Here is a 12,522-nt window from a genome sequence, read left to right as displayed (position 1 = left end):
AATATTTGTATGCAATCAATAGGAGGTGCTTGAGATCTGCATTTGTTATTTGAATAATAACAATCAGTATTATCAATTGTCTTGGACAGTTGTGGAATAATCCAATTAACATAAATATCTCATTTTTCACTCCAGCAAACTGAAGTTATCTAAAGAACTGAGTTTGTCCAAAATCACATTCCATTGTGACTTAGTTAAGAGATCACCAAATAATTAAGCGATGCCCAAAGATGTGAAGCGATGTTAATCTCTTTCCAGAAGCTAGCTGCATATCCGAAAGCAAGATATTTATTTATTCATTTATTTATTTTTTCAAATTACATCAATGTAGTCTTAGTGGTATCCAGGTTCTCTTGAAGCAGGAACATAATGTTGTGACTTGTACCGTAGCATTAGCCCAGGTCTCTAACTATAGTGTGACAGTTCTCCAGTGGTAACATCTGATGTTAAGGAATACAGCTTTTTAAGCTGCAGGTCAGCTATTACCACCTTCAGGGGATCTTTAAAGTCACACAACCACACCTGGTCTTTTTTGACTTACTTTCTGCCTCGGGTTGAGTTAAAAGTCCCGCCGTATTTCTTCCGATTAAGGATGAGAGCAGCAATTTCTGGCACGTAGCGAGCAAACATTGCCTACATGCATGAAACAAAAACACAAAAAAAAAAAAAAAGAAAATGGCATGCAGAGAGTGTTCTACTGCAGCAGAGGCAGCAGAGCCTCTTGGGATACTTACTTTCTTCCACTAACCGCACTATAGGAACCACCATATTTCTTGCGGTTTCCTATTAACTCTATGATTTCAGGGACGTAGCTGGCAAACATGGCCTAAGAAGAAGATAGGAGACAGAAGAAAAGACTAAAAAGATAGGCCAAAGAAAGGGGGATGATGAATATTCTCAAGAGATATATATTTTTAAGATCTGAAAATGCAAAAGAATTAGATCTACAAAGGTGTTTAAAAAGAAAATTTAAAAAATGTAAAAGTTCTTATCAAACAAAACAAGAGGGTTCAATGGAAAAGTTCGTCTTAGAGAAGGTGCATGTTTTATAAATTAATAAAATGGCCTATAGAGGAAAAATAGATACACAAAAGAAAAGAAGAACAAAATTAATTCAAGCTGTTATATAATCATAAGGTAGGTTACGTCTAAATCTTCTTGAAAAGGGGAAGGTAAAAAAACTACTTATCTTGACTGGAAAGTAGGAAAAAAAAAAGAAAAAAAAAGAACAAAACAGACAAACAAACAAACAAAAAAAAAACACAAAAAGAAATATTATCACAATAGATTTCTATTTTAAAAAAACAAGAATTGTTCCCCTGTGATTAGGATCTCAACAAAGACAAAAAGATAGAGTCAGGGGCAAATCCTCCTTCTGAAGAACAAAACAGTCACCACGACCCCCAAAAATTCTTTTTCAAAAGTTTATGTTTTTAAAAGGATTGGAGTAACACATGAAAGAAAAAAAAAAAAAAAAAAAAAAGGATTTTAAAGAGAAAATAAAAATTATTCTGCCATGTTTTGTCCAACAAACATCTTCCTTGTGGCTGGATACTTCGAAGAGCTACTGCCAGTTGGCATGACCTCTGTCCTTGTTTGTCAATAAACATAGATGGAAATGCACACATATATATATGTACCTGTGTGTCTGACATATATGGTATTCATAACAACAATTTATACATATCACCTCCATAAGGTGTATGTATATGTGAAATCAATATGAGAGTAAAGTAACAAAAAGGATACGTATGTATGTGAATTAATATATATCATTAATTTTCTGTACAGCACTTACCTTGCACTGTCTGAATAATGCAATAAACCTTGCTGCTTTAGAAAAAACATTGCAACAGGTTCCATAGAATTACTAATAGTGATAAATAATAGAAAAGCTGACAGAAGACAACTAGCAACTTTGGTGCTTTGTACGTATAGGACAAAGAACACCAGAATTTGCTGATATAAATGGTACTGGGTATGGCCATGCTTCATGTGATAAACTGAATTAAAATTGAGCTACGTTACATGAAAGGATGTTTGAAATTAAAGAGAATGTGGTTTGCCATCATCAGGGTCAGGCAAGCTGCTCTTTAAGGCAGTCCAGAGCCACAGTGTTTGTTGGAATTCTGGGAAGGAACACAGAAGGGTGGGTAGGACTTCTGAAACCGCAAAGTGCCTTTAAGTATCAATATTATCCTTAAAAATATGCCCTACATTCAGTCACCGAAAAGTAAAATACTAGGACTAAGTTTATAAGCAGAAATGCTAAGGCACTTCATGTATTCACATGCATTACTTATTTCAATGGTTTATAGAAATTCTGACTCCTATGACTGACAAACCATATCAAAATATTTATCTTTAGAAAAAATATAGTGTATTAAACTTATTTAAGAATTTTAGAATTAATTTTATTAAATAAGTTAAATATTATTATTTCTTCAATTATAGCACTGAGATTGAGATATGCAGAATAAGAATTAGAAGAAATTCATAAAGATGAAGAACAGTAATATATTTTTTTTACCAATCCCCCAAGGATGAAGAAGACCATGAAAAGGCGACCAAGGGTTGTTTTTGCATAAACATCTCCATAACCAACAGTGGACATTGTAACCATCAGTAAATAAACACATTCCCAATACGTTAACTGTTGATTATTTTGGAAATTTTCCCAAGGATCCCCTGAGTTCTCCACCTAAAATGAGAAAGGAAATACATAATGAATAAATTAAAAGTACCATAAGCTATCTCTACTGATACAAAAATACACATTTTATAAGCAGGTAATACAAACTCTGGATTCTGTTCTGTGACTTGTTTTGAAAATACAGAGGACCTAGGATTATAGACTTACCATTCTCTTGCCAATACACATAGAATTGCCATTGCAACTGTTTATGGAAAAAAGTTTGTCCATTCACTACTAAACAATATACATTATTAAAAAAGAAGATAGGGGCTTATTTGATATCAGTTTGTCCAGATATTTTTTCAGATATTACTGCTAATGCAATTATTCCGCTTACTATTTTTGTTATATAACATTATGTAGCTATTTATGACATTAGTGACTTATCAATGACTTGGAAAAGTGATGGAAGTTATAAATTTAACAGTGGGAAAGGAGTATACGAGTATATCCTGTATGCATAATGAGTGATGAATAGAAAAATCAAACATTAGAAATCTAAGAGAAAAGCAGAAGCAATGCTATCCTAAACGACAGCAATCCCACTGCATCTTGTGGAAATTAGCTATTAAGTTTTGTTCCACACTAGGAAATCTAAAGTTTGAGAATTCCTACAGCAGAAAAAAAAAAAAAAGAGACAACCTCCTTGCATCCAATGTAATTTTTAAAACGATAAATTTTATGTTTTTTGTTTTGAAAGCTGCAGTGGCCCAAAGGAATGTGTTACTGTTAAATGAGAACTATATCACAAAAAATACCACCCAAAACCTCAGTTCATCTTCCTAAGACTGAAAATTAAACATTGACCTCTTCACACTGGTAACCAGTGATGAGACATGTGGAAATGGCACATAGCTAGGTGCCGAGGCAAGTTCAGGCTACATGCAAGGACAGAATTGTTTACACTGAGGGAGGTCAAACACTGAATCCAGCTTCCTAGCTAGATGTTTGATGCCCCAGCACTCAAGAGGTATCATTGGATAACAACTTTAGTAATATGTTTCAAAGTTTGGTTAGCCCTGAACTAGTCAGGAGCTCAGTCTCTGTGTGTTCCTTCCAACTCAACTAGTCCATTTCACCCTAAATGATTTCTGGTATAATTAGAGGACAAGCATTCGGAATTGTATCTTATGTAAACAAATGTAGCGCAAGGTAATTTAAGTGAAGTCAACCAAATTCTTCAGTCTGGATTAACGCCAATATCACCAAATCATAATATTACTATCATCCTAACTTATTACCACCCTGAAATTTTCCTGATTCTAAATTAATCATAAAATGTCCTTAAAGGGCAAATATTTTGTCATATTTAATTATATTTATCAAATAACTTAGCAAAAGCTATTGTTTCTAAATTTGAAAACATGCAATTGACACATACCTTTCATAAACAAGTATATTAATATTTATGAAATGATTTGTAATTCTATATGAAGCATCTTGTACTTCTCAGGTATTTTTAAGTGCAGATTAACAAATATGACAAAAACATATACTATGAGTGATGAATAGAAAAATCAAACATTAGAAATCTAAGAGAAAAGTAGAAGCAATGCTATCCTAAACGACAGCAATCCCACTGCATCTTGTGGAAATACAGAATGGCGTTCTTCTCTAGCACAACCATTGATTTCCCAGGACCTCACTCTCATTTCATACTCTGACATCCCATTCCGGGAAGAACTTCGAGTAGTTATTTAGGAAACATTGCCACCTACTGGTTAACTATAATCATTCAGGAAGTTATAATAGTACACGTTTATCTATTGCTGAAACTAAATATACATAGATTAGTATTACTTATAACATAACATTTGAGTAAAAGCTGAAAATTGAAGAAACTGCGATTTTTTTTTCATTTTTATTTTGATTATTAAATGTACTAAGGGATCATTCAGAATAATGCAATTTCAGATAATAAGGCAGTTGTGAAAGAAAGCCAAAGAAATATTTACAAATACACTTACCAAATGTATGAACCCAGCTGCTGTCAGCCATGTGCTGATAAATATAGAGCACAGATTCACTAGCTTGATGGAATTACTGGGGAGGAAAAAAAGAAAAAGACCATACTTTGGAATTTATCAGACATTCCTCTCACTACTCTTACTTTCTCAATTTTCCTTTCTGTATACATCAGCAATTAAACACATGCAAACATTCTGATGTCCTGGAATACATCCACACAGACTCAATGAATTAAATAGGGTAATGTCAACTACCATTGTCTGCTGAACATTGCATTTCCACCCATAACTGACTGATGCTTTCTGAATTATTTCATTTTTCATTAGCTTGTATGCTTTTTCCATACTCGTCTTCTTTTTTTTTTTTTTTTTTTTTTACCCCTGACCTGATGAGGCTTTAAATGCTAATGTCAAGAGGATTTTCAGTGCTGACTGATTGCTAATACTTGCAAATATTATTACAGAGCAAGACTATCTTCCTACAGCAAGCACAGACTGCAGCCAGTCTGTGAATGCCAGGCTGGTTTTGTGGGGAAAAAAATAGGATTGCCAAACTTGGGTATTTTGTTTCTGTGTAAAGTCCTAAGTCATTTTCAAATTAAATCATAACATATCTCATAATTCACACGGACAGTTTCAAAAACAAAACAAGAGAAACCTCACAAATTCTTTTTAGTCCCCGTGAGTATGATATACTCTACTGTAGACAAAAGTGATTTTAAAGCAAGAACCTTACGCAGAGTTCAGCAGAAAAGCACTACACTGAAGAGCTTGTGGAAAAGGTTTAAGGAAAGCCTGGTCCTTCTATTCTAAAAAATACTACTGCAATTGAAAAGCTAGGAATTACATCCAGCAAACACACAATGAACTGAAGTTATCTATTCTTATGTGTTAATGACATAAATAGCTCTCCTTTGTTTTTGAAAACACATCTCAGAAAGAATGAGAACACATCATCAGAAAACTCATTATTTCCAAGGCAGTGTATTCCAAAAGAAGAAATACCTGGGGCGGGGAGTGGGGGGGGCAGGGGAACAACAACAACAACAACAACAACAACAAAAACTGGTAGTAGTAGTAGTAGAAATGTAGTAATAGAGGTGATTAATATTTATTTTTCTAACTAACTGAGGACAATTTCTAAACTAAGTTGATAAATGAACATGGAAAATTAAACAGATAGTTCCACTAAACATAATTTTTAAATGGTACAGTTGAGTGAGCAACTCTAGGGACTAGTAAAGATACACAACTGGCTAACAAATGACAGTTGCTGTAATGATTACTGTACTCAAGTTTATGAAGCTATGCCTTCGTTTTTACAATTAATTAATGCTCATGCACATCAAAGCATATTCACTGTGACAGTTTATTAAGGTTTGTTTGGCTAATTTTAATATTTTGTTAATAACAGCATTCATAATACCACAATAATACCACAAGACACTAATCTCTAGGTGCCTAGATTGAACAAAATGATAGAAATTATACTGATGCAAAGTTCCATTATGAAAAGCTAAATACAATTCTTCACCTGAATTTAGGTCAGAAGAAATTCTCAGTGCAATAAAACAACAACTGTTCTCCACATATTATTGTAATATATGTAAATGATTGCAGTCATTAAAAATATCTTCTCATTATGTGTTTGGAAATTTTTATTTTTTCAGGTTTATTGAAAATTGTACCTTCTCTGTCCTCTATGAAATACGCCTGTGTTTCTGCCAGAGTCTAAATATAGATGAAAGATTAGTCACAAACATTTTTCTGATCTTTAATCTCTTTGCAACATCTGTGCAAAATCCCTTACTGTGAGCCCTAAGTCCCTGCAGTTTTGTTGAGAAAATATTTGAAAGCAGGGAAGTAGAGAAATTTCCAACTCAACATCACACAATTCTGTTTTATAAACACGGGAACATAAAACATTCTGAGTAAGATGTATTTCATTTCAGACTAAGGAAACAAATAGATAACTGGCAGAGGAATATCTTCTAATAGGCCAAGGTAGATCTTTGCTTTGCTTTAGTTCTTCTTTTCAAATAAAACAGTAATTATGTTCTCATGATTTTCTCACTACTTTGCTAATCATGTCACTATCTGAATCTGTTTGAAAACCGTTTTTAAGTGGTGCTCGGGGACATGATTTAGCAGAGGGTTGTTAGGGTTTGGTTGTGGTTGGACTTGATCTTCAGAGTCTGAGCAATTCTATTATTCTATGATTAATGTTAACTACAATGAAATACCTCATTAAATTACCTCCATACTTTTCAAATGAATGCATATAACCTTAAATAGCTATCTCTTTTTTTTTTTCTATTATTTTATATAATAAAAAGCATCTTTTTTTTTTTTTCCTTTCTATAATATACTTTCAGAGCTAATAATGAAACACAGAATTTACTGTTTTAGTTCAACAGGTTGAGTACTGTCATAAGTTCTTGGTCTTTATAATAGACAAATAAACTATGAAGTTGAAAATTTCATGAAATCTTTATAAGTAGTTGGCAAGAACTATTGAAATTTCTTAAGTTAACAAGATTTTTAGCCACTTCTAAGCAAAACGACGTTGCAGTGAATGGTCAAAACTATATAATACAAAACAAAAATTTATGGTAACAATGAGAATTTATGGCTACTGTATGTAACTGAAACACTGCTCAATTTTAAATAAGTAAATTTTATTTAATTGAACAGGGATTTAACGAGAATAATAGCTTCAGTCCTCTAGCTCTTGAAAAACTTCTAAAGATTGTTCATTAGACACAAGTGCTCAGCACTTTCAGTTTAGTTTTGTGGGTACTTTTTTCAGAAAGATTAATAATACAGAAATAGAAACTTCCACTAAAATAGTATCTTGATACTCTAACAGCATATGTGTATCTATCACCTACACTATCTATGTTTTCTGGCCATTTGTTGCAGGTTGATTCATTCACTTTACAAAATGCTGCTTGTGAACATCAATAGTATCCAAATAATTAAGTTCATTTCAGGTTTACTAAGATACACAGATCAGACATGCTCTTCAACTGAAGAAACAAGAACAAGCGAAAAAAAAGAAAAAATTGAGGCACCTATTGTTTTTAAGTTAAATAAACTTTGCTACTGATGAGCTGCTGGCGGTTAATCAGCCAAGTAAACTGAAACTGTCTCATTAGAAAGCTCTGCTTTACAGCCTTAGTAAAGATTGTAAGCATTTGGGTTTTACAGATATTTAGGCATTCAGATAGAAAATTATAGAGACACTATCTAATCTAACTTTTAAATTTCTACTAGAAAAAAATGCTATTATAATGAATCAGTCAATCTTAAGTTAGCAAGCTGTGTATAAACTGCAATTGATCAATACAATCCCTACACTTATGGACCTGGAAATTTATGAATTCATCACTTCTAACTTTATCTAAAAGCATTTGATTTTTTGGGACATTTCTATTAGTTGCCATGTCTTCTGGTGAGGTTGTTCTTGTGACAAAAATAAACTTATTGGATATTCTGAGGTCCTGGACAAATTATTCACATTCTTTAACAAACTGGTAATAATCTACGCTAATGGGCTAACATTTTCCCTACATGTTCATTAACTTCTCTATTTATCAAGGACTGGATTTCTTATAGTCACACAGCTAAAGATATACTGATTGTAAGAGTCTAGAGCACAGAAAATAGTTTTAAGCTTAAAACTATTTTCTTTTCTTTCTAAAAATCAGCTCTTTACTATGAGCATCTACAAATCTCAAGGTTCTATTTACTCATCGCAACCAGTTTACATGGGATGTAGACACAGTTACTTGCATACAAAGTCCTCACACAAACTTCTCAACTAATGGAGAGAATACAATATTTTAGAATCGAACTGAATTCACGTTAATAATTGGAAGATTGGTTCAATTCTTTAGCTGGGGTAATTTAAGGAGTGATGAAAGGCAAAGCATCTACAACAGTGAAGCATTGGAAGGTTCCTTTTTTTCTTCTTTTTTTTTTTCTCAGAGTGATCTTTTGTTCCAACCTGTGCTTTTTCTACACAATTAATATGTATTATTGGCCTAAAGAATATGTGAAAAACAGAAAGTTAATCAAGGGAGTTTAAAGTATTCTTTGAAAGGAATGCTAATGGCAATGAACACAATAGAAACATAGCTCTGTGTAATTTTTTTTTTTTTAATGTGAAGAAGGATTCTCAATTCAAACGAACTGAAGTAGAGCCAAACAAAAATTATTTTTTGAAATGCTTTTTAGCAGTATTCTGCTGAATCAATTGAATTAATTTCCATTCTATAAGGCAGTGGAATACAGACTAACAATGTGGAAATAAGTAACATTTAACCAGTGAAGAGCTATGTAATTCATTCTGCTCTGAATTAATCAATATTCAATCTTGCTCAGATATTCCAAGCAAAATCTTCTTCTGATAACATGGAAAAAAAAATGTTTACTCTGGTAAATCAGTGGTCAGCTAAGTAAAAATTTTAAAGAACAGATATTGAGCTTCATATTTTTGGCTGGTTCTTTTTTTTCAGACAAGAAAATCATATATTACTAAAACCACAAACAGAAGCCATTTCAGTTATGCCATCAATACAACTACTCAAAACATAAGAAAATGTCTTACCTTGTTTTAAGGATATTCAGAAACTGCAATATTTCTGAAAACTGTATCAGTCTAAGGGCTCTTAAAAATCTTAAACCTGCATTAAAGAAAAAAAGACTCTAGTAAAGAATAATCCAAATTCTAACAACATTTCATTTACAATGACAGTGATCATGAAAACAGCATAGGCAGCATACAGTATGTCAAATACCTGTGAAGTGTTCTTCCATATTTAACAGTTTCAAGATCCTCACCAGTCCTTTTTGGAATAGTTTAAACTTAATTCCTTAACTGCTGAGGTATTCTACCAGAAAAACTCAGTTTAGCTGGGAAGCCATGGAAAGAGATTAATTGGCTGAAAGCTAAGAGGGAAAAAAGCCTCTTTGAGGTTCTGTTGGTTGTTCTAGCACCTTCTCTAGCACCTCATGACCTTCTCTTCAGAGTGCCAAAGACACATACAGACCTGAAACTTCTCAATTTTCCAAACTCCCATAATGCTTAGTGAAAAATAACAGATTATGAGCAAAAGATCTGATAACCCAGATAAACTAGACTGTGGATATGCCCGATTACATTGGCAAATCTTAATGACGTAAAATCTTTTATTGCAATAATGCCCCTATCTGCACCCTAATTTCCAAAAAAGTCAAGTAGTACAGGAGGACCACACACTCTCTCCTAAAAGTTTCAAATTTGCTATATAATTATTTCTATAAAGAAGTTTTGTGTTTAAATCAGGTGGCCTGAGTAGCAATTCCTGGACAACTGTAAAGCCAGTGAGAGAGAGTATGCAAGAGAAAATACTGTAAAAGATTAAGGGCTTAAATTATTAAAAGAGACTTATTCTGATACTAAATTGGCTACAGACCTCTGGCATATGAATAAAGGTACATAGTGTACAAACGCACATCTTATAACATTGAAACAGCTCTTTCAGGATATTTTTTTGGTAAACAGTGCAGACAAGAGTTACTCAAAAAATTGTATAATATACTACTGTGACTATTGCAAGGCACCTTCATATTATTCAATCTCCAGTGTTATAAAACATTTTTTCTCCCTAGAAACTTAAGGAAAACAAACATCAGCACAACCTTCCTCATCTCAGTGAAGTTCACAGATTTCCTTCAAAAGCAAAGCTGTGTGTGGTCAGATGTATACTAAATCAAGGCTTTATTTAAAAAATATTATAGAAAAGTTGCTAAATAAATTTTTTTACTCCTGTTAAAGCACATAGCTATCCTTAATAGAGCAGAAAATCTCTCTTATTTGTATATCATACATATACGAAGTTTATACAAAGCATGTAGCTCTGAAGATTAATCACAACTTGAAAAGTGGATTTGGGGATCTTAGTAGAAAAAAACATAAAATGATGCTTAATAAGTCTAAACTTCAGATCCATTTGCAAGTAGAAGGTGATCTTTTTATATCAAATTTCTCAAACTACAAGATACATGCTTCTGCTGTGCTTGCAGGAGTAGTCCTAGTAGTGCTAGAGTTCTAGCAGTTCTTAGAATTGAAACATTCAAAATTGTGTACATTTTGAAATTCTGTCATTCCACTCCCTAGCAAATTTTTAATAAACATATCATGGGAGAAAAATCGCTCACTTCAAATGCACTGCAACTAAGGAGAATTTAAAGATATACCCATTGCAGTGTTTCAAAAAGAAGCATAAGAAAGAGAGAAAAAGAGAGATAGAGAGAAAAAAAAAAAGAGAGAAAGAGACAGAGAAAAAGATAGAGAATTACAGAGGCTTAAAGTCCAGCTTCCATGACCTACAAATAGAACTTGCTTGTACAGAATCAGTTTGTAATCTCTGCATCTTGTCTAGGACACTACTTTGGGGCTTTGTTTTTTAACTAAGGAAACTTCAGTGTACTGCCTGTTCTGCATAGTTCAAACACAAAAAACATGAAGCACAGATAAAGATTTTCCTTATCATGACAGAATCTAAATCCTTTCCATTTATCTACCTTTTTCAATAACTGGATAAATCTGTTAGATTTTTGCACCCGTGCCATTTTAGATGATCTTTGGTACTTCCTGTCTTTAGATAATATAAGTTCCGTCATACCAACAAGAATATCTGATTTAATAAGAATCTGATCCCATATTCACAGTATGAAGACACAAGTCATAAACCCTATGAAAAGACAGATTCTGTAGATGATATATAAAACTTCACAAGCTGCCATGAACCCTATATGACACCACTTCATCATATTTTCCAGAAAACTTGTTGATATATATATATATTTTTAGAAAAATTAAACATGCTAGAATTGCTGAATTTTTATAACCTCAGGAGGAAACATGTAGAGGCTGGGAACACAACTTTTAAGCATAAGCCATCAAAAGGAAGACAGGTCGCAAGTAAGGTTGAAAGTCTCATTGTCGTGTGAGGAAGAAGTATGTTTAAATTAGGGAGTTCAGTTCAGGAATATTCATTAAAAATGGGAATTGCGGAAGAGTGTGAAAAAAAGAGTTCTGAAAAGTGATTTGAAGTAAACAGGTAAAAGGTATGGTAGGGCTGCAGCTGGCAGTTGAAATAACATTTCCAAATACTCATAGTATCTTGTGCTCAAGATTTGAGCATGCAATCACCAGTTCATTGAAACCCACTATGCCTGCAGTATCTATTCCCCATATCATTATTAACACAAAGTCTGCCAAGGAGTTCTACACATTAGGGACAAATTACACTGTACAATGCACCAGTGAGTACACCTCACCAGAGGGGAGTCTTCAAATCACACAAAGATTTTTTTGTGGCTTATTGGCAATATCCATTTATACCAGAGGAACTCAAACAAATGTTTAACGGGATCCTATCTTCTAAAGTCAACTGACCAATCTGCTAAAAGCCAGACTCAAGGATAATTTGCAATTTTGCCTCTTCACTTCTTCCTTGGCAAAAGGTTTTATGTTGGAACATTCTTGTGGGATCTAATTGGAATAGAATATAATCCTCTACAGTACAAAAGGAAAAAGTATCAAAAAGTTTAATTCACCTAGAAATTCTCTCTAATCAGACGAAAAATACACATGCTTCTTCAGTGAGCTAATCTTAGCTTCTAAATTCAAGACCAAGGTATGTTTCCAACCTGGAATTTCTGAGCTCTAAGATAAAGCTGAGGATTTCATAGATTTCTAAGCCAGAAAAGACTATTATGAGTATCAATTCAGATACTTTTAATATAAAAAAATATTTTATTCCATAATTTCAGTCTCTAGGCCAATAATTTCAGTTGTACATATAACAA

At 33.1% G+C, this 12,522-nt stretch overlaps 1 protein-coding gene across 9 annotated transcripts in view; it reads right to left on the bottom strand.

Annotated features, from left to right (window-relative positions):
* KCNMA1 (potassium calcium-activated channel subfamily M alpha 1) overlaps positions 1-12,522 on the bottom strand; it is a 444,410-nt gene that overhangs the window by 150,613 nt on the left and 281,275 nt on the right. For all 9 annotated transcript variants that reach the window (XM_085230132.1, XM_085230130.1, XM_085230131.1 and 6 more), the window contains 4 exons: positions 9,275-9,350; positions 4,663-4,738; positions 2,531-2,701; positions 735-826 (listed from right to left, as the gene is read on the bottom strand). In XM_085230132.1, the coding sequence (XP_085086258.1) occupies positions 735-826; positions 2,531-2,701; positions 4,663-4,738; positions 9,275-9,350 (415 nt within the window). The remainder of the gene's footprint in view (positions 1-734; positions 827-2,530; positions 2,702-4,662; positions 4,739-9,274; positions 9,351-12,522) is intronic.

This window comes from Meleagris gallopavo, chromosome 8 (genome assembly GCF_905368555.1).
Source record: "Meleagris gallopavo chromosome 8, MGAL_WU_HG_1.1, whole genome shotgun sequence".
In the NCBI taxonomy this organism is placed as follows: domain Eukaryota; kingdom Metazoa; phylum Chordata; class Aves; order Galliformes; family Phasianidae; genus Meleagris; species Meleagris gallopavo.
Note: the sequence above shows the minus strand (reverse complement) of the source record. Positions and strands in the feature narration are given on the sequence as shown.